The sequence below is a fragment of the Aphelocoma coerulescens genome, unplaced genomic scaffold, assembly GCF_041296385.1.
Source record: "Aphelocoma coerulescens isolate FSJ_1873_10779 unplaced genomic scaffold, UR_Acoe_1.0 HiC_scaffold_175, whole genome shotgun sequence".
NCBI lineage: Eukaryota > Metazoa > Chordata > Aves > Passeriformes > Corvidae > Aphelocoma > Aphelocoma coerulescens.
The window spans coordinates 62,148-89,531 of NW_027183523.1; the positions used below are offsets into that span (position 1 = coordinate 62,148).

Here is a 27,384-nt window from a genome sequence, read left to right on the forward strand (position 1 = left end):
CGGAGGAAGCGGGGCGCTGATTGGATGAGCGGATGTGAGGGGCGGGGCCGGAGGTGGGGGTGACAAGATGGCGGCGGAGCCGGTGGAGCTGCACAAGCTGAAGGTGCCGCTGGGACCGGAGCCGGGACCGGCAAAAGCCGGGGGGAAGCGCGGGGGCAGAGCCCGGGAAGCGGGAGAGCCCGCGGGTGGAGCGCGGGAATAGGGGCTGGGACTGAGGGAGCGCGCGGGGAAACGGCGGGAAACGGCACCGGCGACTCTGAGGGAGCCGTGAGGGAAGCGCGGGCGGAACCGGGGCTGGGCCGGCGTGAGGGCTCCGGGAGAGCGGCGGGAAACGGGGACGGGGGAGCCGTGAGGGGAACGGGGATGGGGAGAGCCGTGAAGGCTCCAGGAGAGCGGGAACGGGGACGGGGGAACCGCGAGGGCTCCGGGGAACGGGAACGGGGGGAGCCGTGAGGGGAACGGGGGAACCGTGAGGGCTCTGGGGAGCGGGAACGGGGGAACCGTGAGGGGAACGGGGGAACCGTGAGGGCTCTGGGGAGCGGGAACGGGGGAACCGTGAGAGCTCCGGGAGAACGGGGACGGGGGAACGGGGAGAGGGAACGGGAACGGGGGAGCCGTAAGGGCTCCGGGAGAACGGGAACGGGGGAACGGGGAGAGGGAACGGGAACGGGGGAACCGCGAGGGCTCCGGGGAACGGGGGGAGCCATGAGGGGAGCGGGGAGAGGGAACGGGGATGGGGAGAGCCGTGAGGGCTCCAGGAGAGCGGGAACGGGGGAACCGCGAGGGCTCCGGGGAGCGGGAACGGGGGAACCGTGAGGGGAACGGGGGAACCGTGAGGGCTCCAGGAGAGCGGCGGGGAACGGGAACAGGGGAGCCGTGAGGGGAACGGGGGAGCCGTGAGGGCTCCGGGGAGAGGGAACGGGGAGAGCCGTGAGAGGAACGGGGACGGGAACGGGCGGAGCTGTGAGGGGGAGAGGGGAGCCGTGAGGGGGAGAGGGAACGGGGATGGGGAGAGCCGTGAGGGGAACCGGGAGCGGGAACGGGGGGAGCCGTGAGGGCTCCGCGGAGAGGGAACCGGGACGGGGGAGCCGTGAGAGGAACGGGGGAGAGGGAACGGGGAGAGCCGTGAGGGGAACGGGGACGGGAACGGGAGGAGCTGTGAGGGGGACAGGGGAGAGGGAACGGGAACGGGGGAGCCGTGAGGGCTCCGGAGAACGGGGACTGGGGGAGCCGTGAGGGGAACGGGGAACGGGAACGGGGGAGCCGTGAGGGGAACGGGGAGCGGGAACGAGGAGAGCCGTGAGGGCTCCAGGAGAGCGGGAACGGGGGAACCGCGAGGGCTCCGGGGAGAGGGAACGGGGGAACCGTGAGGGGAACGGGGGAACCGTGAGGGCTCCAGGAGAGCGGCGGGGAACGGGAACAGGGGAGCCGTGAGGGGAACGGGGGAGCCGTGAGGGCTCCGGGGAGAGGGAACGGGGAGAGCCGTGAGAGGAACGGGGACGGGAACGGGCGGAGCTGTGAGGGGGAGAGGGGAGCCGTGAGGGGGAGAGGGAACGGGGATGGGGAGAGCCGTGAGGGGAACCGGGAGCGGGAACGGGGGGAGCCGTGAGGGGAACGGGGAGCGGGAACGAGGAGAGCCGTGAGGGCTCCGCGGAGAGGGAACCGGGACGGGGGAGCCGTGAGGGGAACGGGGGAGCCGTGAGAGGAACGGGGGAGAGGGAACGGGGACAGCCGTGAGGGGAACGGGGACGGGAACGGGCGGAGCTGTGAGGGGGACAGGGGAGAGGGAACGGGGATGGGGAGAGCCGTGAGGGCTCCGGAGAACGGGGACTGGGGGAGCCGTGAGGGGAACGGGGAGCGGGAACGGGGGAGCCGTGAGGGCTCCGGGGAACGGGAACGGGGGAGCCGTGAGGGGAACGGGGATGGGGAAGAGCCGTGAGGGCTCGGGGAGAGGGAACGGGGACGGGGGAGCCGTGAGGGGAAGGGGCAGCGGGAACGGGGGAGCCGTGAGGGGAACGGGAATGGGAACGGGGAGAGCCGTGAGGGGCTCCGGGGAACGGGGGAACCGTGAGGGCTCCCGGGAACGGGAACGGGGGAGCCGTGAGGGGAACGGGGGAGCCGTGAGGGGAACGGGAACGGGGGAGAGCCCGTGAGGGCTCCGGGGAAGGGAACGGGGACGGGGGAGGCAGCGCTGAGGGCAAACCGGGAGCCGTGGCGGCTCCGGGACCGAGCACCGGCGGCCTCCGGGCTCGCCCTGCCCCACCCGGGATCCCCCGAGGTGGGAACGGAGGGGGCCGGGAGGGTCCCCGGGATGATTCCCGGGATGTTCCCGTGCTTGCTTCCCCCGGGAATGTCCCAGGGATGCTTCCCCCGGGATGATTCCCGGGATGTTCCCGTGCTTGCTTCCCCCGGGAATGTCCCAGGGATGCTTCCCCCGGGATGATCCCGAGCTCTCCGGCTCCTCCCGAGAGGTTTTCCTGGGGATCCCCCGGGACGGTGCCTCAGGAAGGTCCCCAGGGTGGTTCCCTGGGTTGGTTCCTTCTCCTGGGGGATGTTCCTGAGGGTTTTGTTCCCGGCTGATCCCCCCCCCCTGGAATATCCCAGGGATAATTCCCTGCTGGATCCTCCTCCCCACCTCCAGGAGCATCTCCCCCCGGGAATTTTCTCGGGGAATTTCCCCTTGAGGATCCCAGGGAGGGTTCTCCTAATAGGTTCCTTCTCCCGGGGAATATTCCTGGAGATTTGCCCCTGTTTGGTACCTCCAGGAATATCCCAGGGATGATTCCCGGCCGTGAGCGCCCCGGGGATGTTCCCCAGGATGGTTTTTCCAGGATATCCCTGGGAATGTTCCCTTGGGAGACCCCAGGAAGGGTCCCTTGGGAATATTTTTTGGGCGAGATTCCCCCTTTTAGGGACCCTCCAGGATGATCCTAGGGAATTTTTCCATGAGGATTTCTTTGGGATGGGGATTCGTTGGGATGGGGATTCCTTGGGACTGGGCTTCCTTGGGATTGGGATTTCTTGGGGTTGGAATTCCTTGGGATTGGGGTTCCTTGGGACTGGAATTTCTTGGGATTGGGGTTCCTCGGGGCTGGAATTCCTTGGGGTTGGAATTCCTTGGGATTGGGGCTCCTTGGGGTGCAGATTCCTTGGACTGAGAGAATTCCACGGGGTTGGGATTCCCTGGTGGAATCCCCCGGGAGCATCCCCTGGGAATATTTTTTGGGGAGAGATTCCCTGGGAAGCACCCCCTGGAATTCCCTCAGGAATTCACCCCCGGAGTCGAATCCACCCCAGCTCCTTCCCACGCATTCCAACCCCTCAAATGCCCCATTTTTCCTGGCTCCTTCCCGAATTCCCGGCTCCATCCCGAATTCCTGGCTCATCCCAAATTCCCAGCTCCATCCCAAATTCCCGGCTCATTCCCAGCTCCATCCCGAATTCCCGGCTCATTCCCGAATTCCCGGCTCATTCCTGGCTCCATCCCGAATTCCCGGCTCATTCCCGAATTCCCAGCTTATTCCCGGCTCCTTCCCGAATTCCCGGCTCCTTCCCGAACTCCCAGCTCATCCCGAATTCCCGGCTCCATCCCGAATTCCCGGCTTCATCCCGAATTCCTGACTCCTTCCCAAATTCCGAGCTCATTCCCAGCTCCATCCCAAATTCCCGGCTCCTTCCGGAATTCCCGACTCATTCCCAGCTCCATGCCGAATTCCCAGCTCCATCCCAAATTCCCGGCTCATCCCGAATTCCCAGCTCCTTCCCAAGTTCCTGGCTCATCCTGAATTCCCAGCTCATTCCCAGCTCCATCCTGAATTCCCAGCTCATTCCTGGCTCATCCTGAATTCCCAGCTCATCCCAAATTCCCGGCTCCATCCCAAACCCCCAGCCCATCCCAAATTCCCGGCTTATTCCCAGCTCCATCCCGAATTCCCGGCTCCTCCCCGAATTCCCAGCTCATCCCAAACTCCCAGCTCATCCCGAATTCCCGGCTCATTTCCAGCTCCATCCCGAATTCCCAGCTCATCCCGAATTCCCGGCTCATCCCAAATTCCCAGCTCCATCCCGAATTCCCAGCTCATTCCCAGCTCCATCCCGAATTCCTAGCTCATCCCGAATTCCCGGCTCATTCCCAGCTCATCCCAAACCCCCAGCCCATCCCGAATTCCCGGCTCATCCCGAACCCCCAGCCCATCCTGAACTCCCGGCTCATTCCCAGCTCCATCCGAATTCCCAGCTCCTCCCAAACCCCCAGCTCATCCCGAATTCCCGGCTCATTCCCAGCTCATCCCAAACTCCCAGCTCTTCCCAAATTTCTGGCTCCATCCCGAATTCCCAGCTCATCCCAAACCCCCAGCCCATCCCAAATTCCCAGCTCATTCCCAGCTCCATCCCGAATTCCCAGCTCATCCCAAACTCCCAGCTCATCCCGAATTCCCAGCTCCATCCCGAATTCCCAGCTCATTCCCAGCCCATCCCAAACCCCCAGCCCATCCCGAATCTTCGGCTCATTCCCAGCTCCATCCCGAATTCCCAGCTCATCCCAAACCCCCAGCCCATCCCAAATTCCCAGCTCATTCCCAGCTCCATCCCCAATTCCCAGCTCATCCCAAACCCCAAGCTCGTCCCGAATTCCCAGCTCCATCCCCAATTCCCAGCTCATCCCAAACCCCCAGCCCATCCCGAATTCCCAGCTCATTCCCAGCCCATCCCAAACCCCCAGCCCATCCCGAATTCCCAGCCCATCCCGAACCCCCAGCCCATCCCGAATTCCCAGCTCATTCCCAGCCCAGCCCATCCCGAATTCCCGGCTCATTCCCAGCTCATCCTGAATTCCCGGCTCCTCCCGAATTCCCTGCTCCATCCCAAACCCCCAGCCCATCCCGAATTCCCAGCTCATCCCAAACCCCCAGCCCATCCCGAATTCCCTGCTCCATCCCAAACCCCCAGCCCATCCCGAATTCCCGGCTCATTCCCAGCCCATCCCAAACCCCAAGCTCCTCCCGAATTCCCAGCTCATTCCCAGCCCATCCCGAACCCCCAGCCCATCCCGAATTCCCAGCCCATCCCGAACCCCCAGCCCATCCGGAATTCCCGGCTCATTCCCGGCTCATCCCGAATTCCCGCCGTGTTTTCCAGCTGGCAGAGCTGAAGCAGGAATGCCTGGCCCGGGGGCTGGAAGCCAAAGGCAACAAGCAGGACCTGATCCATCGGCTCCAGGCCTACCTGGAGGAGCACGGTGGGCGCTCCCAAATCCCGGGAATTCCCTGGAATTCCCCCCATTCCCTGCACCAAATCCTCGCTGTTTTCCCGGGATTCCCTGTGGGGTTTTGCTGCTCCAATTTTTCCCTGGATTTCTTTTCCAGCTGAGGAAGAAGCCAACGAGGAGGACGTGCTGGGAGAGGAGATCGAGGTGAGGGTTTTTTTGGGATAATCCCACTTTTCCACATGGTTCCGGTTGGGAATTTGGGAATTCCAACACCCTGTGGAATTTTGGCCGCTTTTCCCATCCCTTTTGGGGTTAAACCCGCTGGATTTGGGGCTCAGCGATGCCTGGGACTGTGGGAATTTGGGATGAGGGATCCTAGATTTTGGGATCCCAGCTTTTGGGGTTGATCCCACCCTGGGTTTTGTTCCCAAACCTGGTCGGAATCTGGGATTTGGAGGATTTTTGGGATTCTCAAGGATATTTAAGGATGCAGTGGGATCAAATCCCACCTGGAAAAGGAATTTTGTACCCAAAAAACAACAAAAAAAAAACTCCTCAGGAATTGATTTTTCCCACTGAGCAGCTGAAGGAAACGAGGGATTTTCCCAGTTTTCCCATGGAATATTTGGGATGGGAGCATCACACTGGGATTATTCCCAACAGCTCAGACCTCCCAGAGCTTGGAAAAGTCAGGAATTCACCCAGAAATCTGGGAATTTGGGGATTGGTGCCCTGGGAACGGCCCCGGGGTGGTTTTTATGGAATTTTTTTTTGTGGAAACCCCGATGGTTTTTATGGAATTTTTTTCCCATGGAATTCCAGGAGGAGGAGCCGAAGGCGCCGGAGCCGCCCGTGAAGGTGGAGGAGGCGCCGGTGAAGTCGCCAGAACTGTGAGGGAAAACCTCGGGAATGAGGGGGTTGGGAATCCTGGATGGAGGGGATTTCAGGGGTTTGGGATTTCCTGGATTTGGGATTTCCCGGGCTGGAATTCCTGGATTTGGGATTTCCTGGGTTTGGGATTCTGTGGGGCTGGATTTCCTGGGTTTGGGATTCTGTGGGGCTGGAATTCCTGGATTTGGGATTTCCTGGATTTGGGATTTCCCGGGCTGGAATTCCTGGATTTGGGATTTCCCGGATTTGGGATGTCCTGGATTTGGGATTCTGTGGGACTGGAATTCCTGGATTTGGGATTTCATGGATTTGGGATTTCCCAGGCTGGAATTCTTGGATTTGGGATTTTGTGGGGCTGGAATTGGATTTGGGATTTCATGGCTTTGGGATTTCCTGGATTTGGGATTTCCCGGGCTGGAATTCCTGGATTTGGGATTTCTTGGATTTGGGATTTCTGGGGCTGGAATTCCTGGATTTGGGATTTCCTGGATTTGGGATTCTGTGGGGCTCGGTTTCCTGGATTTGGGATGTCCTGGATTTGGGATTCTGTGGGACTGGAATTGCTGGATTTGGGATTTCCTGGATTTGGGATTTCCCGGGCTGGAATTCCTGGATTTGGGATTTCCTGGGTTTGGGATTCTGTGGGGCTGGATTTCCCGGATTTGGGATTTCCTGGGCTGGAATTCCTGGATTTGGGATTTCCTGGATTTGGGATTTCCCGGGCTGGAATTCCTGGATTTGCGATTTCCTGGGTTTGGGATTCTGTGGGGCTGGATTTCCCGGATTCAGGATTTCTGGGGCTGGATTTCCTGGATTTGGGATTTCCAGGGCTGGAATTCCTGGATTTGGGATTTCTTGGATTTGGGATTTTGTGGGGCTGGAATTCCTGGATTTGGGATCTCTTGGATTTGGGATTTCTGGGGCTGGATTTCCTGGATTTGGGATTTCCAGGGCTGGAATTCCTGGATTTGGGATTTCTTGGATTTGGGATTTTGTGGGGCTGGAATTCCTAGATTTGGGATTTCCCGGGCTGGAATTCTTGGATTTGGGATTTCCTGGATTTGGGATTTCCCGGATTGGAATTCCATAAGATTGAGGTTCCTGGATTTGGGATTCTGTGGGGCTCGGTTTCCTGGATTTGGGATTTCCTGGATTTGGGATTTTGTGGGGCTGGAATTCTTGGATTTGGGATTTCCCGGGCTGGAATTCTTGGATTTGGGATTTCTTGGATTCGGGATTTCTGGGGCTGGAATTCCTGGATTTGGGATTTCCTGGATTTGGGATTCTGTGGGGCTAGAATTCCTGGATTTGGGATTTCCTGGATTCGGGATTTCTGGGGCTGGATTTCCTGGGTTTGGGATTTCCTGGATTTGAGGTTCCTGGCTTTGGGATTTCCTGGATTTGGGATTTTGTGGAGCTGGGATCCCATGGGATTGAGTTTCCTGCATTTGGGATGTTCTGCATTTGGGATGTTCTGGATTTGGGATTCTGTGGGATTGGAATTCCATGGGATTTAGGATTTCCTGGATTTGGGATTTCCAGGGCTGAAATTCCTGGATTTGAGGTTCCTGGATTTGGGATTCTGTGGGACTGGAATTCCATAGGATTGAGGTTCTTGGATTTGGGATTCCTGAGGTTGGGATTCCTGGATTTGGGATTTCCTGGATCTGGGATTTTGTGGGGCTGGGATCCCATGGGATTGAGGTTCCTGGATTTGGGATGTTCTGGATTTGGGATTTCCCGGATTTGGGATTTCCCAGATTTGGGAGTTCTGGGGCTGGAATTCCTGGATTTGGGATTCTCTGGGGTTCGGATTCCTCGGAGTGAGGCGATTCCTGGGATTTGGGATTTCCTGGGGTTTGGGATTCCTGGATTTGGGATTCCACGGATCCAGAGGATTCCTGGGGTTTGGGATTTCCTGGATTTGGGATTCCTGGATTTGGGATTCCATGGCTCCAGAGGATTCCTTGGGATTCCTTCCCTCAGCCCCACATTCCAGAGGGTTCAGATTCCGGGCAGGAAGGGGCATCCCAAGCCCATCCCAGCCCCAATCCCGATCCCGATCCCGATCCCAATCCCGGCTGGAATCGCTTCCTGTGGCCCCACCCCAGAGCCCTTCCCACCTTCCTGGGCAGAAATCCCGGGAATTCTCTGGGATTTGGGAATACAAAACTCCCCCATTTCCCCCTCCAGGAGCCCTGGCTGCTCCCACTGTTCTATGGGATCCCTTTGGAGCCTCTGGAATTTCTCCCCGGAGCTTCCCAACTTTTCCTCATCCCCCTTTGGTGCTTCCCCTCCATCCCAGGTTCTGTTTTCCTTGGAAATCTCCCATTCCATGAGGTTTTCCTGGGGTTTTTCCTGGTTTTTTATTTAACCCAGGCTCTGTTTTCCTTGGAAAACTCCTATTCCATGAGGTTTTCCTGGGGTTTTTCCATGGATTTTTCCTATTTTTTTTTGAACCCAGGCTCTGTTTTCCTTGGAAATCTCCCATTCCATGAGGTTTTCCTGGGGTTTTTCCTGGTTTTTCCTGGTTTTATTGAACCCAGGCTCTGTTTTCCTTGGAAAATTCCCATTCCATGAGGTTTTCCTGGGATTTTTCCTGGTTTTTATTGAACCCAGGTTCTGTTTTCCTTGGAAATCTCCCATTCCATGAAGTTTTCCTGGGATTTTTCCAGTTTTTTTTTGAACCCAGGCTCTGTTTTCCTTGGAAATCTCCCATTCCATGAGGTTTTCCTGGGGTTTTTCCTGGTTTTTCCTGGTTTTTTTGGAACCCAGGCTCTGTTTTCCTTGGAAATTTTCCATTCCATGAGATTTTCCTGGATTTTTCCTGTTTTTTTTGAAACCAGGCTCTGTTTTCCTTGGAAATCTCCCATTCCATGAGGTTTTCCTGGGATTTTTCCAGTTTTTTTTGGAACCCAGGCTCTGTTTTCCTTGGAAATCTCCCATTCCATGAGGTTTTCCTGGGATTTTTCCTGGTTTTATTGAACCCAGGCTCTGTTTTCCTTGGAAAACTCCCATTCCATGAGGTTTTCCTGGGATTTTTCCTGTTTTTTTTGAAACCAGGCTCTGTTTTCCTTGGAAATCTCCCATTCCATGAGGTTTTCCTGGGATTTTTCCAGTTTTTTTTGGAACCCAGGCTCTGTTTTCCTTGGAAATCTCCCATTCCATGAGGTTTTCCCAGGTTTTTCCTGTTTTTTTTGGAACCAGGCTCTGTTTTCCTTGGAAAACTCCCATTCCATGAGGTTTTCCTGGGATTTTTCCTGGTTTTTTTGGGAGGAGGAGCGAGCCAGGATCCCCCCTTTGTATCCCAGAGCCACAAAGGACAAAATTCCCACAGAATTCCCGGATTTGGGAGCCTCCAACCGGGCCCTTCCCAGGCTTTTATTCCCAATCCCAAATTGGGGATTCCCCAATCCCTTTTTCCTCTAGAAAATCCCCACTTTCTTTTGGAAAACCCCATTTTTTTTCCTTGGAAAATCCCCATTTTGTTCTGGAAAACCCCCATTTTTCCCTGGAAAAAATCCCAATTTTGGGAGCATTCCCAACCCCCCCCGGAATTGTTTTGAGCCATTTGGGGATCGTTCCAATCCCATTCCTGAGGAAATCCAGGAGATTTTTCCTAAACATTCCCAAAATTCCACTGGCAGCTTTCCCAGCCCCCTCTGGAATCCATCCCAGCCTCCAAATTCCAAGGGAAATCCCAAATCCTGCAGCAGGAGCCGATCCCAAATCTCAAATCTCAAATCCTGAATCCCAGCTCTCAAATCCCAAATCCCGAATCCCAAATCCCGAATCCAAATCCCAAATCCCCAAATCCCAAACCCCAAATCTCAAATCCCAAATCCCCAACTCTCAAATCCCAAATCCTCAAATCCCAAATCCCAAATCTCAAATCCCAAATCTGAAATCCCAAATTTCATATCCCAAATCTCATATCCCAAATCCCCAAATCCCCAAACCCCAAATCCCAAATCCCCAATCCCTAAATCCCAAATCCCCAATCCCCAATCCCCAAATCCCAAATCCCAAATCCCCAATCTCAAATCCCAAATCCCCAATCCCAAACCCCAAATCCCCAAATCCCCAACCCCAAATCCCCAAATCCCAAACCCCAAACCCCAAATCCCCAATCCCAAATCCCCAATCCCAAATCCCCAATCCCAAATCCCCAATCCCAAATCCCCAATCTCAAATCTTGAATCCCAAATCTCAAATCCCAACTCTTGAATCCCAAATCCCAGATCTCAAATCCCCAATCCCAAATCCCCAAACCCCAAACCCCAAATCCCCAAACCCCAAATCCCCAAACCCCAAATCCCCAATCCCCAAATCCCCAAATCCCAAACCCCTCCTGGAGCAGCCTCTGGAGCCTCCCTGACCTTTTCCTTCTTTTTTCCCGAACTTTTCCAGGATCCAGGAGAAGAAAGTGGTGAAAATCTCCTCGGAGATCTCCCAGATGGAGGTAAAATCCCTGCTGCTCCCTCAGCCCCAAATCCCAATGTCCATTCTGGGGTTTTTTTGGGATTTTCCATCTCTGGGATTGGGTTTCCCCCTTGAAAATCCCCATTTCCTCTGGAAAATCCCCATTTTTCCTTGGAAAATCCCCATTTTTTCCTGAAAAATCCCCATTTTTCCCCTGCAAAATCCCTTTATTTCCCTTGAAAATCCCAGTTTTCCCTGCAAAATCCCCATTTTTTTCTGGAAAATCCCCATTTTCTCTAGAAAACGCCCCTTTTTCTTCTGGAAAATCCCCTTTTTCTTCTGGAAAATCCCCATTTTTCCTTGGAAAACCCCCTTTTTTCCCTCAAAAATCCCCATTTCCCTCTTGAAAATCCCCATTTCCCCTGAAAAATCCCAATTTTTTTCCTGGAAAATCCCCATTCCCAGCTGAAAAATCCCCAATTTTCCCTGGAAAATCCACTTTTTCTCTAGAACCCCCCCTTTTTCCCTGGAAAATCCTATTTTCTTCTGGAAAAATCTCAATTTTCCCGTGCAAAGTCCCTTTATTTCCCTTGAAAATTCCACTTTTCCCTGGAAAATCCCCATTCCCCGCAGAAAATTCCCAATTTTCCCATGCAAAATCCCTTTTTTCCCCTTGAAAATCCCCTTTTTCCTTAGAAAAACCCCCATTTTCCCTGGAAAATCCCTTTTTTCTCTAGAAAATCCCCATTTTTCCCTGGGAAATCCCCATTCCCAGCTAAAAAATCCCTATTTTTCCTCAGGAAATCCCCATTTCCTCTGGAAAATCCCCATTTTTCCTTGGAAAATCCCCTTTTTCTCTAAAAAATCCCAAATTTTTCCTGGAAAATCCCCATTTCCCCCTGGGAAATCCCCATTTCCTCTGAAAAATCCCCATTTTCCCCTGGAAAATCCACTTTTTCCTCTAGAACCCCCCCCTTTTTCCTTGGAAAAACCCCAATTTTCCCTGGAAAATCCACTTTTTCCTCTAGAACCCCCCCCCTTTTTCCCTGGAAAAATCCCCATTTTCCCTGGAAAATCCCCTTTTTTTTCTAGAAAATCCCCATTTCCCTGGAAAATCCCCTTTTTTTTCCCTGGAAAATCCCCATTTTCCTGGAAAATCCCCATTTTCTTCTGGAAAAATCCCCATTTTCCCTGGAAAATCCCCTTTTTTTTCTAGAAAATCCCCATTTCCCTGGAAAATCCCCTTTTTTTTCCCTGGAAAATCCCCATTTTCCTGGAAAATCCCCATTTTCTTCTGGAAAAATCCCCATTTTCCCTGGAAAATCCCCTTTTTTTTCTAGAAAATCCCCATTTTCCCTGGAAAATCCCCATTTTCCTGGAAAATCCCCATTTTCTTCTGGAAAAATCCCCATTTTCCCAGGAAAATCCCCATTTTCTTTTGGAAAATCCCCCCATTTTCCCAGAAAAATCCCCCCATTTTCCCGGGAAAAGGCCCCTTTCCCGCCTTTCCCTCCGTCCCTTTCCCGCCTTTCCCTCCGTCCCTTTCCCGCCTTTCCCTCCGTCCCTTTCCCGCCTTTCCCTCCGTCCCTTTCCCGCCCTTTCCCTCCGTCCCTTTCCCGCCATTCCCGGTGTCCCTTTCCCTCCATCCCTTTCCCGCCATTCCCTCCGTCCCTTTCCCGCCCTTCCCTCCATCCCTTTCCCGCCATTCCCGGTGTCCCTTTCCCTCCATCCCTTTCCCGCCATTCCCTCCGTCCCTTTCCCGCCCTTCCCTCCATCCCTTTCCCGCCCTTCCCTCCATCCCTTTCCCGCCATTCCCGGTGTCCCTTTCCCTCCATCCCTTTCCCGCCCTTCCCTCCGTCCCTTTCCCGCCATTCCCGGTGTCCCTTTCCCTCCATCCCTTTCCCGCCCTTCCCGGTGTCCCTTTCCCGCCCTTCCCTCCATCCCTTTCCCGCCCTTCCCTCCATCCCTTTCCCGCCATTCCCGGTGTCCCTTTCCCGCCATTCCCGGTGTCCCTTTCCCGCCTTTCCCTCCGTCCCTTTCCCGCCCTTCCCGGTGTCCCTTTCCCGCCCTTCCCTCCGTCCCATTCCCGCCATTCCCGGTGTCCCTTTCCCTCCATTCCCTCCGTCCCTTTCCCGCCCTTCCCTCCGTCCCTTTCCCGCCATTCCCTCCGTCCCTTTCCCGCCTTTCCCTCCGTCCCTTTCCCGCCCTTCCCGGTGTCCCTTTCCCGCCTTTCCCTCCATTCCCGGTGTCCCTTTCCCGCCTTTCCCTCCGTCCCTTTCCCTCCATTCCCGGTGTCCCTTTCCCGCCTTTCCCTCCGTCCCTTTCCCTCCATTCCCGGTGTCCCTTTCCCGCCTTTCCCTCCATCCCTTTCCCGCCTTTCCCTCCGTCCCTTTCCCGCCATTCCCGGTGTCCCTTTCCCGCCCTTCCCTCCGTCCCTTTCCCGCCATTCCCGGTGTCCCTTTCCCTCCATTCCCTCTGTCCCTTTCCCGCCCTTTCCTCCGTCCCTTTCCCGCCTTTCCCTCCGTCCCTTTCCCGCCATTCCCTCCGTCCCTTTCCCGCCATTCCCGGTGTCCCTTTCCCGCCATTCCCGGTGTCCCTTTCCCGCCATTCCCGGTGTCCCTTTCCCGCCATTCCCGGTGGTTTTTTCCCGCTTTTCCAGCGGCTGCAGAGAAGAGCCGAGCGCTTCAACGTCCCCGGGAGCCTGGAGAGCAAAATGGCCGCCAGGGCCGCGCGGTGAGTGCGGGAATTCCGGGAATGGCCCTCGGAATTCCGGGAATTGTCCTTGGAATTCTGGGAATGGCCCGCAGGGAATGGCCCTCGGAATTCCGGGAATGGCCTCGGGAATCCGGGAATTGTCCTTGGAACTCTGGGAATTGTCCTTGGAATTCTGGGAATGGCCTCGGGATTCTGGGAATGGCCCTTGGAATTCCGGGAATTGCCCTCGGGATTCCAGGAATGGCCCTCGGGATTCCGGGAATTGTCCTTGGAATTCTGGGAATGGCCTCGGAATTCTGGGAATGGCCCTTGGAATTCCGGGAATGGCCCTCGGGATTCCGGGAATTGTCCTTGGAATTCTGGGAACAGCCCTCGGAATTCCGGGAATGGCCCCCAGGGAATGGCCCTTGGAATTCTGGGAATGGCCCTCGGAATTCTGGGAATGGCCCCCAGGAATTGCCCTCGGAATTCCGGGAATGTCCCTCAGAATTCTGGGAATGGCCCTCGGAATTCTGGGATTGGCCCTCAGAATTCCGGGAATGGCCTTGGGATTCCAGGAATTCCCGTTGGAACTCTGGGAATGGCCTCGGGATTCCGGGAACGGCCCTCGGAATTCTGGGAATGGCTTCAGGATTCTGGGAATTGTCCTCAGAATTCTGGGAATGGCCCCCAGGAATTGCCCTCGGAATTCCGGGAATGGCCTCAGAATTCCAGGAATTGTCCTTGGAACTCCAGGAATGGCCCTCGGAATTCCGGGAATGGCCCCCAGGGAATGGCCCTTGGAATTCTGGGAATTGCCCTCGGAATTCTGGGATTGGCCCTCAGAATTCCGGGAATTGCCCCCAGGGAATGGCCCTCGGAATTCTGGGAATGGCCTCGGAATTCCAGGAATTGTCCTTGGTACTCCAGGAATGGCCCTCGGAATTCTGGGATTGGCCCTCAGGATTCCGGGAATGGCCTCAGGATTCCGGGAATGGCCCTTGGAATTCCGGGAATTGCCCTCGGAACTCTGGGAATGGCCTCAGAATTCTGGGAATGGCCCCGAGGAACGGCCCTCAGAATTCCAGGAATGGCCTCGGAATTCTGGGAACGGCCTCAGAATTTCAGGAATTCCCCTCAGAATTCTGGGAATGGCCTTGGGATTCTGGGAACGGCCCTCGGAATTCCGGGAATGGCCTCGGGATTCCGGGAATTGTCCTTGGAATTCCGGGAATGGCCCTCGGAATTCTGGGATTGGCCCTCAGAATTCCAGGAATGGCCTCAGAATTCCGGGAGTTCCCCTCGGAATTCCGGGAATTGCCCTTGGAATTCCGGCCTGGGAGGGAATTCCCGGAGCCCTGGGATGGGCAACGTTGGGAAAATGGGAACTGGGGGGGTTATGGGGGAATTTTGGGGATTTTTTGGGAATTTTTGGAGATGTTTGGGGGGATTTGGGGGATTTTTGGGGGATTTTGGGGGAATTTTTTTGGATTTTGGGGAGATTTTTTTAGGATTTTGGGGGAATTTTGGGGATTTTTGGGGAATTTGGGGGGAATTTTTGGGGATTTTTTTAGGATTTTTTGGGGGGAATTTTTGGGGAATTTTTTGGGAATTTGGGGGGATTTTTGGGGGGGAATTTTTGGGATTTTGGGAGGATTTTTTTGGGGGATTTGGGGGGATTTTTTGGGATTTTGCAGGAATTTTGGGGGGAATCTTTGGTGATTTCTTTAGGATTTTTTGGGAGGATTTTTTGGGAATTTTTCTCCATTTCCCATGGAAAACCCTCTCCCATCCCCTCCCGAATTCCTCACCAAACCAAATTCGGGATTTTTTTTTTAGGATTTGGGGTGGAACCCTGGGAATTCCCGCCAGAATTCCCAAACATTCCCCAGGCGATCCTGGGGGGGGGGGAGGGGGAGGGGAAGGGGAGGAGCCTCCAGGACCTGGGAAATTCCCAAAAATTCCCAAAATTCCCAAAATTCCCGCTCTGATTCCCGAATTTTTTTCCCCCATTCCCACAGGTTTGGCTTGGCCACGATTCCCAGCAAAGGTGAGGAGGAAGCAGAATTCCCAGAATTCCTGGAATTCCTGGAATTCCTGGAATTCCATCCCTGGAGGGGGGAGGTCCCGGGGGGGGGAGGGGCCGTTCCCGGGTTGGATTCCCGGGATTTTGGGGCTTTTCCTGACGGGAATTTCCCTCCTCTGCCCCATCCCAGGGCTCTGCGGAGACTCCAAAGGCTCGGTGAGGAAAAGGCGGAGCCGGAACGGCCCCGGGAATTCTGGGAATTCTGGGAATTTGGGAATGGCAGCGGGAATTCTGGGAATTCTGGGAATGGCAATGGGAATTTGGGAATGGCAGTGGGAATTTGGGAATTCTGGGAATGCAGCGGGAATGCTGGGAATGCCAATGGAAATTTGGGAATGGCAGTGGGAATTTGGGAATGGCAGTGGGAATTTGGGAATTCTGGGAATGCAGTGGGAATTCTGGGAATTCTGGGAATGCAGCGGGAATTCTGGGAATGCCAATGGAAATTTGGGAATGGCACTGGGAATTTGGGAATGTGGCGGGGGTCTGGGAATGCGCCAGGAATTCCGGGAATTCTGGGAATGCCAATGGGAATTCTGGGAATGGCAGTGGGAAGCTGGGAATGCTGGGAATGCACTGGGAATGTGGCGGGGATCTGGGAATGTCAATGGGAATCTGGGAATGCACTGGGAATTCTGGGAATACCAATGGGAATCTCGATCCCGGATCCAATCCTGGAGCCAATCCTGATCCCGGATCCGATCCCTGATCCCGATCCCGGCTCCGATCCCGATCCCGGATCCAATCCCGGTGCCGATCCCGGATCCGATCCTGATCCCGAATCCGATCCCTGATCCCAATCCTGCATCCGATCCCGGATCCAATCCCAATCTCGATCCCGGATCTGATCCCGATCCCGGATACAATCCCGATCCCGGTCCTGGCTCCAATCCCGGATCCAATCCCGGAGCCAATCCCGTTCCCGATCCTGATCCCGGCTCTGATCCCAATCCCGGCTCCGATCCCGGCTCTGATCCCAATCCTGGATCCGATCCCAGATCCTATCCCGATCCCAATCCCGGCTCCAATCCCGGCTCCGATCCCAGATCCAATCCCAATCCCAATCCCGGCTCCGTTCCCGATCCCGGCTCCGATCCCGATCCCCATCCCAATCCCAGATCCAATCCCGGATCCGATCCCAGCTCCAATCCTGATCCCGGCTCCGATCCCAATCCCAAACCCGGATCCGATCCCGATCCCGGCTCCAATCCCGGAGCCAATCCCGGAGCCAATCCCGTTCCCGATCCTGATCCCAGCTCTGATCCTGATCGCAATCCCGGATCCGATCCCGATCTCGAATCCAATCCCGATCCCGGCTCCGATCCTGGCTCCAATCCTGATCCCGGCTCCAATCCCAATCCCAATCCCGGATCCGATCCCAGCTCCAATCGCGGCTCCAATCCCAGCTCCGATCCCGTTCCCAATCCCGTTCCCGATCCCAGCTCCGATCCCAACCCTGGCTCCGACTCCGGCTCCGATCCTGATCCCAGCTCCGATCCCGGCTCCAATCCCGGCTCCAATCCCGATCCTGATCCTGGCTCCAATCCCAATCCCGTTCCCAATCCCAATCCTGGCTCCGATCCCAATCCCAACCCCAGATCCGATCCCAGCTCCGATCCCGGCTCCAACCCCGGCTCCGACCCCCGCTCCAATCCCGATCCCAATCCCGGCTCCGATCCCAACCCCGGCTCCGACTCCAGCTCCGATCCCGGCTCCAATCCCGATCCCAATCCCGGCTCCGATCCTGATCCCAATCCCAGCTCCGATCCCGGCTCCGATCCCAGCTCCAATCCTGATCCTGATCCTGGCTCCAATCCCAATCCCGTTCCCAATCCCGGCTCCGATCCCAATCCCAAAACCGGATCCAATCCCAATCCCGGCTCCGATCCCAATCCCAACCCCAGATCCGATCCCAGCTCCAATCCCAGCTCCAATCCCGGCTCCGACCCCCGCTCCAATCCCGATCCCAATCCCGGCTCCGATCCCAATCCCAAAACCGGATCCAATCCCGATCCCAATCCCGATCCCGTTCCCGATCCCAGCTCCAATCCCGGCTCCAATCCTGATCCCGATCCCGATCCCGGCTCCGATCCCAATCCCAATCCCGGCTCTGTTCCCAATCCCAATCCTGATCCCGATCCCGATCCCGGCTCCGATCCCAATCCCAAACCCGGCTCTGTTCCTAATCCCGATCCCAATCCCGATCCCGATCCCGGCTCCGATCCCAATCCCAATCCCGGCTCTGTTCCCAATCCCAATCCGGATCCCGATCCCGATCCCGGCTCCGATCCCAATCCCAATCCCGGCTCTGTTCCTAATCCCGATCCCAATCCCGATCCCAATCCCGATCCCGATCCCGGCTCCGACCCCGCTCCCTTTTCCCGCAGATAAACCTGGAGAAGCTCAAGGAGAGGGCCCAGAGGTTCGGCCTCAACGTCTCCTCCCTCTCCAGGAAGGTCAGGAGCGGCAATTCCGGGAATTCCGGGAATTTTTGGGAATTTTTTGGGAATTCTGGGAATCCCAGGAATCCCAGGGCGCTCTCCTTTCCCCCCTCCGGATTTTGGGATTTTGGGTTTTTTTGGGAATTGGGATTTTTTGGAGATTTTTGGGGGGGATTTTGGGATTTTTTGGGGGGTTTTTGGGAATTTTGGTTTTTTGGGAATTTTGGTTTTTTGGGAATTTTGGTTTTTTGGGAATTGGGATTTTTTGGGGGGGAATTTTGGGGTTTTGGGAATTTTGGGAATTGGGGGTTTTCAGGATTTTTTTTAGGGGGATTTGGGAACTTTTGGGGGGATTTTTGGGGGTTTTGGGAATTTTGGTTTCTTGGGAATTGGGAGATTTGGGGATTTTTTTAGGGACATTTGGGAATTTTTAGGGGAATTTTGGGGATTTGGGGGTTTGGGGAATTTTGGGAATTTTGGGAATTGGGGGTTTTCAGGATTTTTTTTAGGGGGATTTGGGGACTTTTGGGGGGATTTTTGGGGGTTTTGGGAATTTTGGTATTTTGGGAATTGGGATTTTTGGAGAATTGGGGTTTTTTGGGGGAATGATTTTTGGAATTTTGGTTTTTTGGGGGGATTTTGGGGGGATTTTTTGGGAATTGGGGTTTTTTGGGATTTTTTGGGGGGGTTTTGGGGGTTTTGGGAATTTTGGTTTTTTGGGAATTGGGATTTTGGGATTTTTTGGGGGGAATTTGGGAATTTTTTGGGGGGGATTTTGGGGGTTTGGGAATTGGGGGTTTTGGGAATTTTGGTTTCTTGGGAATTGGGGTTTTTTGGGGATTTTTGGTTTGGGATTTTGGGGATTTTTGGGATTTTTTTTAGGGGGATTTGGGAATTCTTTGGGGGATTTTTGGGGTTTTGGGAATTTCGGTTTTTTGGGAATTGGGATTATTTGGGGGGAATTTTTTGAGAATTTTTTGGGGTTTTTGGGAATTTTGGGAATCGGGGTTTTTGGGGATTTTTTTTGGGAATTGGGGTTTTTTTGGGAATTTTCTTTTTTTGGCTTTATTGGGATCCCATTCCCGAGCCCATTCCCGGTGTTCCCGATCCCATTCCCGAGCCCATTTCCATCATTCCCAATCCCGTTCCCGATCCCGACGTTCCCATTCCTGATCCCGTTCCCAATCCCATTCCCAACGTTCCCAACATTCCCGATGTTCCCAATCCCATTCCCAACATTTCCAATCCCATCCCCGACGTTTCCGATCCCGTTCCCAATCCCTTTCCCAACGTTCCCATTCCCGATCCCATTCCCGATGTTCCCAATCCCATTCCCACCATTCCCAGTCCCATTCCTGATCCCATTCCCGATCCCATCCCCGACATTCCCGATCCCGTTCCCACCATTCCCATTCCTGATGTTCCCATTTCCAGTCCCATTCCCAACATTTCCAATCCCATTCCCGATGTTCCCATTCCCAATCCCATTCCCATCGTTCCCATTCCTGATCCCATTCCCGACATTCCCGATCCCATTCCCACCATTCCCAGTCCCGATGTTCCCATTCCCAATCCCAATCCCATCGTTCCCATTCCCAATCCCATTCCCAGCATTCCCAATCCCGTTCCCGATCCCATTCCCAATCCCATTCCCGACATTCCCAATCCCGTTCCCACCGTTCCGGTTCCTGATCCCATTCCCGTTCCCGATCCTGTTCGCACCGTTCCTGTTCCCGATCCCAATCCCGTTCCCATTGCTGACATTCCCGATCCCATTCCCACCGTTCCCAATCCCGTTCCCACCGTTCCCGATCCCATTCCCGACATTCCCGATCCCGTTCGCACCGTTCCGGTTCCCAATCCCATTCCCGATCCCGTTCCCGATCCCATTCCCAATCCCATTCCCAATCCCGTTCCCACCGTTCCCAATCCCATTCCTGACATTCCTGATCCCGTTCCCCCCGTTCCAGTTCCTGATCCCATTCCCACCGTTCCCGATCCCGTTCCCACCGTTCCCACCGTTCCCATTCCCGTTCCCATTCCCGATCCCGTTCCCACCGTTCCCAATCCCGTTCCCACTGTTCCGGTTCCCAATCCCGTTCCTAATCCCATTCCCGATCCCATTCCCATCGTTCCGGTTCCCAATCCCATTCCCGATGTTCCCATTCCCGATCTCATTCCCAGCATTCCCGATCCCGTTCCCACCGTTCCCATTCCCGATCCCATTCCCATCGTTCCCAATCCCGTTCCCAATCCCATTCCCGATTCTCGATTCCATTCCCACCATTCCTTTTCCCGATGTTCCCATTCCCGATCCCGTTCCCATTGTTCCGGTTCCCGATCCCGTTCCCACCGTTCCCAATCCCATTCCCGATCCCGTTCCCGTTCCCATTCCCAATCCCATTCCCACCGTTCCCAATCCCATTCCTGATCCTGTTCCCAATCCCGTTCCCACCGTTCCCATTCCCGATCCCATTCCCGATCCCGTTCCCGATCCCGTTCCCGATCCCATTCCCACCGTTCCCATTCCCATTCCCGATCCCATTCCCATCGTTCCCAATCCCATTCCCACCGTTCCCGATCCCATTCCCGATCCCGTTCCCAATCCCGTTCCGGTTCCCGATCCCGTTCCCAATCCCGTTCCCTATCCCGTTCCCATTCCCGATCCCGTTCCCAATCCCATTCCCAATCCCATTCCCACCGTTCCGATTCCCGATCCCGTTCCCACCATTCCCGATCCCATTCCCATCGTTCCCATTCCCGATCCCATTCCCGCTCCCGTTCCCACCGTTCCGGTTCCCAATCCCATTCCCACCGTTCCCAATCCCATTCCCGTTCCCATTCCCGTTCCCATTCCCAATCCCGTTCCTGATCCCGTTCCCGATCCCATTCCCGCTCCTATTCCCACCGTTCCGGTTCCCATTCCCGTTCCCGTTCCCATTCCCATTCCCACTCCCGTTCCCACCGTTCCGGTTCCCTTTCCCGATCCCGTTCCCACCGTTCCCATTCCCGCTCCCGTTCCCGCTCCCGTTCCCACCGTTCCGGTTCCCATTCCCGTTCCCATTCCCGTTCCCATTCCCGTTCCCATTCCCGTTCCCGATCCCGTTCCCATCGTTCCGGTTCCCGATCCCATTCCCGTTCCCGCTCCCGTTCCCACCGTTCCGGTTCCCATTCCCGTTCCCATTCCCGTTCCCACCGTTCCCATTCCCGATCCCGATCCCGTTCCCATCGTTCCGGTTCCCGATCCCATTCCCGTTCCCGATCCCGTTCCCACCGTTCCGGTTCCCGCCGCAGAGCGAGGAGGACGAGAAGCTGAAGAAGAGGAAGGAGCGGTTCGGGATCGTCACCGGGGCCGGAGCCGCCGACGACTCCGAGGTGGGGCCGCGGAAATTCCCGGGATTTGGGGCCGGGAATTCCCAGGAATCCCCGGGTTCACCCCCCAACCCCCCTCCCTATTCCCAGTCCTTGTGGGATCCAGGGATTTGGGGGATTTCCATGGAATTTTGGGGGGGAGGGGGGGTTGGATTTAGGGAACGTTTCCATGGATTTGGGGAGTTTTCCATGGATTTGGGGAGTTTTCCATGGGTTTAGGGAGGTTTTCCATGGGTTTAGGGAGGTTTTCCATGGGTTTGGAGGGGTTTTTCCATGGATTTAGGGAAGTTTTACATGGATCTCACAGGTTTTCCAAGGATTTGGGGCTGTTTTTCCCTGGATTTAGAGAGGTTTTCCATGGGTTTTTGGAGTTTTCCATGGATTTTGAGAGGTTTTCCATGGATTTAGGGGAGTTTTCCATGGATTTCAAGAGGTTTTCCCTGGATTTAGGAACGTTTTCCGTGGATTTGGAGGGGTTTCCATGGATTCAGGGAGTTTTCCATGGATTTGAGGGGGTTTTCCCATGGATTTAGAAAGGTTTTCCCTGGATTTAGGGAGTTTTTCCTGGATTTAGGGAGTTTTCCTTGGATTTAGGGAAGTTTTCCAAGGATTTGGGGCTGTTTTTCCAAGGATTTGGGGAGTTTTTCCCTGGATTTGGGGTATTTCCTTGGATTTAGGGAAGTTTTCCCTGGATTTGGGGTATTTCCCTGGATTTAGGGAAGTTTTCCATGGATTTGGGGGGGTTTTTCATGGATTATGGGAAGTTTTCCATGGATCTCAGGGGTTTTCCAAGGATTTGGGGCTGTTTTTCCAGGGATTTAGGGAGTTTTTCCATGGATTTGGGGTACTTCCTTGGATTTAGGGAAGTTTTCCATGGATTATGGGAAGTTTTCCCTGGATTTAGGGAGTTTTCCTTGGATTTAGGGAAGTTTTTCAAGGATTTGGGGCTGTTTTTCCAAGGATTTGGGGAGTTTTTCCCTGGATTTGGGCTATTTCCCTGGATTTAGGAGCTTTTCCATGGACTTGGGGGTTTTTTTCATGGATTTAGGGAAGTTTTCCATGGATCTCAGGGGTTTTCCAAGGATTTGGGGAGGTTTTCCCTGGATTTAGGGAGTTTTTCCGTGGATTTGAGGGGATTTCCCTGGATTTAGGGAAGTTTTCCCTGGATTTAGGGAGCTTTTCCATGGATTTGGGGGGGTTTTTTTCATGGATTATGGGAAGTTTTCCATGGATCTCAGGGGTTTTCCAAGGATTTGGGGCTGTTTTTCCAAGGATTTGGGGCTGTTTTTCCAAGGATTTGGGGCCGTTTTCCCAGGAATTTTCCCTTTGCAATTCCCCACATTTGAGCCTCTTTCCCTCGGGAATTCCCCTTTCCCAACCCCCTCAGATCCCAGGATTTCCCTGCCCTTCAACATCAGGAATTCCCTCATTCCCAACCCCCAATTCCCAACTTTTTCCCGGGATTTTCCCCCATGGATTCACCGGGATTTTCCCACTTTTGGGCCCTTCCCGATCCAGGCAAAGAAGCGGAAAAGGGCGGAAAGGTTCGGGATCGTCTGAGCCGCTCCGAGCTCTCCTCAGGTCAGGATCCCCCTTTTTCCCTCCTCGTTCCTGCTTTTCCAATGGAATTCCCGATTTTTTCCTTGGATTTTCCACCCCTAAAAAGAATCCTCAGGGAGGGGGGGGGAAAAGGGAGGAGTTGCTGGGAGGGAGGGAATTCCCAAAGGCTCGGGGTTTTCTGGGATTTGGGGATGGTTTTCCAGGGATTTTGGGGCTGGTTTTCCAGGGATTTGGGGCTTTTTTTTCCATGAATTTCGAGGATCTTTTTCCAGGGATTTTGGGGCTGTTTTTTCCAGGGATTTTGGGGCTCTTTTTCCAGGGATTTTGGGGCTCTTTTTCCAGGGATTTGGGGCTTTTATTTCCATGAATTTCAAGGATCTTTTTCCAGGGATTTTGGGGCTGTTTTTCCAGGGATTTCAAGGATCTTTTCCCAGGGATTTGGGGCTCTTTTTCCAGGGATTTTGGGGCTCTCTTTTGAGGGATTTGGGCTCTTTTTCCAGGGATTTTGGGGCTGTTTTTCCATGAATTTCGAGGATCTTTTCCCAGGGATTTGGGGCTCTCTTTTGAGGGATTTGGGGCTCTTTTTCCAGGGATTTGGGGCTTTTTTTTCCCATGGATTTCAAGGATCTTTTCCCAGGGATTTGGGGCTGTTTTTCCAGGGATTTTGGGGCTGTTTTTCCAGGGATTCGGGGCTTTTTTTTCCATGAATTTCGAGGATATTTTCCCAGGAATTTGGGTCTCTTTTTCCAGGGATTTGGGGCTGTTTTTCCATGAATTTCGAGGATATTTTCCCAGGGATTTTGGGGCTGTTTTTCCAGGGATTTTGGGGCTGTTTTTCCAGGGATTCGGGGCTTTTTTTTCCATGAATTTCGAGGATCTTTTCCCAGGGATTTTGGGGCTGTTTTTTCCAGGGATTTTGGGGCTCTTTTTCCAGGGATTTGGGGCTGTTTTTCCAGGGATTTGGGGCTGTTTTTCCATGGATTTCAAGGATCTTTTTCCAGGGATTTTGGGGCTCTTTTTCCAGGGATTTTGGGGCTCTTTTTCCAGGGATTTGGGGCTGTTTTTCCATGGATTTCAAGGATCTTTTTCCAGGGATTTTGGGGCTGTTTTTTCCAGGGATTTTGGGGCTCTTTTTCCAGGGATTTGGGGCTGTTTTTCCAGGGATTTCAAGGGTCTTTTTCCAGGGATTTTGGGGCTGTTTTTTCCAGGGATTCGGGGCTTTTTTTTCCATGAATTTCGAGGATCTTTTTCCAGGGATTTTGGGGCTCTCTTTTGAGGGATTTGGATTTTTTTCCAGGGATTTTGGGGATCTTTTTCCAGGGGTTTGGGGCTGGTGTTCCATGAATTTCAAGGATCTTTTTCCAGGGATTTCAGGGTTCTATTTCCAGAGATTTTGGGGCTCTGTTTTGGGGGATTTCGGGCTCTTTTTCCAGGGATTTTGGGGCTGTTTTTCTAGGGATTCTGGGGCTGTTTTTCCAGGGATTTGGGGCTCTTTTTCCATGAATTTCAAGGATATTTTCCCAGGGATTTTGGGGCTGGTTTTCCAGGGATTTGGGGCTCTCTTTTGAGGGACTTGGGGCTCTTTTTCCAGGGATTTTGGGGCTGTTTTTCCATGAATTTCAAGGATCTTTTCCCAGGGGTTTTGGGGCTCTCTTTTGAGGGATTTGGGGTTTTTTTCCAGGGATTTGGGGCTGTTTTTCCAGGGATTTGGGGCTGTTTTTCCAGGGATTTGGGGCTCTTTTCCCAGGGATTTCAAGGATCTTTTCCCAGGAATTTGGGCCTGGTTTTCCAGGGATTTCAGGGTTGTTTTCCATGGGGTTTTTGGCTGGTTTTCCAGGGGTTTTGGGGATCTTTTTGTAGGGATTTCGAGGATCTTTTCCCAGGGATTTGGGGTTGTTTTTCCGGGATTTTGGGGCTCTTTTCCCAGGGATTTTTGGCTGTTTTTACAGGGATTTTGGGGCTGGTTTTCCAGGGATTTGGGGCTGTTTTTCCAGGGATTTGGGGCTGTTATTCCATGAATTTCAAGGATCTTCTCCCAGGGATTTGGGGCTCTTTTTCCAGGGATTTTGGGGCTGTTTTTCCATTATTTTCAAGGATCTTTTCCCAGGGATTTCGGGGCTCTTTTCCCATGAAATTTTGGGGGGAAATAATTGGAAAATCCCTGCCTGGGGCGCCCTTTCCTCCTCGGATTTGGGGGCATTTCCGGAGCAGCTCCGCTGGGAATCGCGGGATCCCAATCCCGGGGGATTTTTGGGATCTTCCCAGGCCTCATTCCCGAAGAATCAGAGCAGGAATTCCAGGGATTTCTTGGATTTCCAGGTGGGCGTTGCCTGAACCCTTCCCCAGTTGAAGACTCCCAGGATTTGCCATTCCCAGCGGGAATCTCGGGAATTTTATCCCGGAGCTTTGGGAGCGGCGGGGCCGAGGCCATTCCCGCAATTCTGGAGCCTTTCCCGGAATTCCAGGGGCCATTCCCGGCCAAGAGATTCTATTTTTTTGGGAATTCTCCAAACTCCTCCTTTTCCCTGGGCGTTTCCCACCCTCGGGAATTTCGGAGACCCCCCGGGAAATTCCTGGGGTGCTCCTTCCCATCCCGGAAATCCTCGGGATCCAGGGACATCCCGGTGTCCCGGTGGCTCCCTGGCTCCTCCCTCATTCCCAGTTTCTCCCAGTTTTTCCCGTTTTCCCGGCGTTCCGGCCGCTGCCGGGTTTTGTATTCCCGTTTTTTTTCTATTTTCCCGGTTTTTCCCTCGGAAGGTTCGAGCGCTGCCTCTCATCCCAGATTTCCCAATAAAACTCTTCCCTTTTCCAAGGAAATCCCAGGGTTTTTTCCAGGGGTTTGGATGTGGGGTCAGAGCGGGGGGAGGAGGGGGAAAGCCCCGGAATTCCCTCCTTTCCTGGGGTATTCCCGAGGTTTTCCAGGAATTCCTGGCATTATCCACATTTTCCCAAGGTTTTCCAGGATTTCCTGAGTTTATCCGGGGACTCCCAAAGTTATCCAGGAATTCCTGAGATTTTTCCAGGGATTCCCAAAGTTTTCCAGGATTTCCCAAGGTTTTCCAGGTGTTCCTGGGGTTATCCTGGAATTCCTGAGCTTTTCCAGGTGTTCCTGGGGTTATCCTGGAATTCCTGAGGTTTTCCAGGAATTCACGAGGTTATCCAGCGCTTCCCAAAGTTTTCCAGGAATTCCTGAGCTTTTCCGGGTATTCCTGGGGTTATCCAGGGATTCCCAAAGTTTTCCAGGTGTTCCTGGGGTTTTCCAGGTGCTCCTGAGGTTATCCAGGAATTCCTGAGGTTTTCCAGGGATTCCCAAAGTTTTCCAGGATTTCCCGAGGTTTTCCAGGTGTTCCTGGGGTTATCCTGGAATTCCTGAGGTTTTCCAGGATTTCCTGAGTTTATCCAGGGCTTCCCAAAGTTTTCCAGGAATTCCTGAGCTTTTCTAGGTGTTCCTGGGGTTTTCCAGGGCTTCCCAAAGTTCTCCAGGATTTCCCGAGCTTTTCCAGGGCTTCCTGAGTTTATCCTGGAGCTCCCAAAGTTCTCCAGGAATTCCTGAGCTTTTCCAGGTGTTCCTGGGCTTATCCTGGAATTCCTGAGCTTTTCCAGGTGTTCCTGGGCTTATCCTGGAATTCCTGAGCTTTTCCTGGGGTTATCCTGGATTTCCTGAGTTTATCCTGGAATTCACGAGGTTTATCCAGGGCTTCCCAAAGTTCTCCAGGAATTCCCGAGCTTTCCCAGCTCCGTCCCATTCCCGCTCCCATTCCCGTCCCCTCCGTCCCTCCCTGAGGACGAATCCCCCCAAGCCCGGGGGGTCCCTCCGGGGCTCTTTTGGGGTGACCCCAAAACCAATCCCGGGACCCTTCGGGGCTCTTGGAACGGGATCCATTCCCGGGATTTGCCACGTCCCGGGGTCGGATCCCGGGGCTCCCCCGCCCCCCCTTTCCCGGTTCCGTCCCCCCCTTTCCCGGCTCCGTCCCCCCCTTTCCCGGCTCCGTCCCCCCTTTCCCGGCTCCGTTCCCCCCTTTCCCCGCTCCGTCCCCCCTTTCCCGGTTCCGTCCCCCCCTTTCCCGGCTCCGTCCCCCCTTTCCCCGCTCCGTCCCCCCCTTTCCCGGCTCTGTTCCCCCTTTCCCCGCTCCATTCCCCCCTTTCCCCGCTCCGTCCCCCCCTTTCCCGGCTCCGTTCCCCCTTTCCCCGCTCCGTCCCCCCTTTCCCGGCTCCGTTCCCCCCTTTCCTCGTTCCGTCCCCCCTTTCCCCGCTCCGTCCCCCCTTTCCCGGCTCCATCCCCCCTTTCCCGGCTCCGTTCCCCCCTTTCCCCGCTCCGTCCCCCCTTTCCCGGTTCCGTCCCCCCCTTTCCCGGCTCCGTCCCCCCTTTCCCCGCTCCGTCCCCCCCTTTCCCGGCTCTGTTCCCCCTTTCCCCGCTCCATTCCCCCCTTTCCCCGCTCCGTCCCCCCCTTTCCCGGCTCCGTTCCCCCTTTCCCCGCTCCGTCCCCCCTTTCCCGGCTCCGTTCCCCCCTTTCCTCGTTCCGTCCCCCCTTTCCCCGCTCCGTCCCCCCTTTCCCGGCTCCATCCCCCCTTTCCCGGCTCCGTCCCCCCCTTTCCCCGCTCCGTCCCCCCCTTTCCCGGCTCCGTCCCCCCTTTCCCCGCTCCGTCCCCCCTTTCCCCGCTCCGTCCCCCCCTTTCCCGGCTCTGTTCCCCCTTTCCCCGCTCCATTC

The 27,384-nt window shown here is 54.8% G+C and overlaps 2 protein-coding genes across 3 annotated transcripts; both read left to right on the top strand.

Moving 5' to 3' along the window:
• Nucleotides 1-42: 42 nt before the first annotated feature.
• On the top strand, nt 43-25,492 carry SARNP (SAP domain containing ribonucleoprotein). Of its 2 annotated transcripts, XM_068998821.1 has the most exons (12): nt 43-103; nt 5,140-5,239; nt 5,367-5,413; nt 6,032-6,099; nt 10,511-10,562; nt 13,182-13,255; nt 15,238-15,266; nt 15,433-15,458; nt 17,690-17,758; nt 21,038-21,118; nt 22,634-22,696; nt 24,995-25,492. In XM_068998821.1, the coding sequence occupies exons 1-11, from the start codon at nt 68-70 to the stop codon at nt 22,673-22,675; spliced, it is 624 nt and encodes a 207-aa protein (XP_068854922.1). In that variant the 5' UTR covers nt 43-67; the 3' UTR covers nt 22,676-22,696; nt 24,995-25,492. The 2 variants fall into 2 exon arrangements, with proteins under 2 accessions (XP_068854922.1, XP_068854923.1); XM_068998822.1 differs by lacking the exon at nt 17,690-17,758.
• On the top strand, nt 16,132-17,368 carry LOC138100953 (uncharacterized; the record flags this gene model as incomplete). Its single annotated transcript, XM_068998789.1, has 2 exons — nt 16,132-17,241; nt 17,345-17,368. Coding segments are annotated over 2 exons (1,134 nt in total), but the record flags the coding sequence as incomplete, so codon positions are not given.
• Nucleotides 25,493-27,384: the final 1,892 nt, after the last annotated feature.

What these genes read in the sequence shown, in the direction of transcription:
- SARNP (XM_068998821.1), top strand. Translation starts at nt 68, where the DNA reads ATGGCGGCGGAGCCGGTGGAGCTGCACAAGCTGAAG. An exon ending in ATGGCCGCCAGGGCCGCGCG is followed by an intron (nt 13,256 to 15,237) that starts GTGAGTGCGGGA and finishes CCATTCCCACAG; the next exon opens with GTTTGGCTTGGCCACGATTC. An exon ending in GCGGAGACTCCAAAGGCTCG is followed by an intron (nt 15,459 to 17,689) that starts GTGAGGAAAAGG and finishes CTTTTCCCGCAG; the next exon opens with ATAAACCTGGAGAAGCTCAA.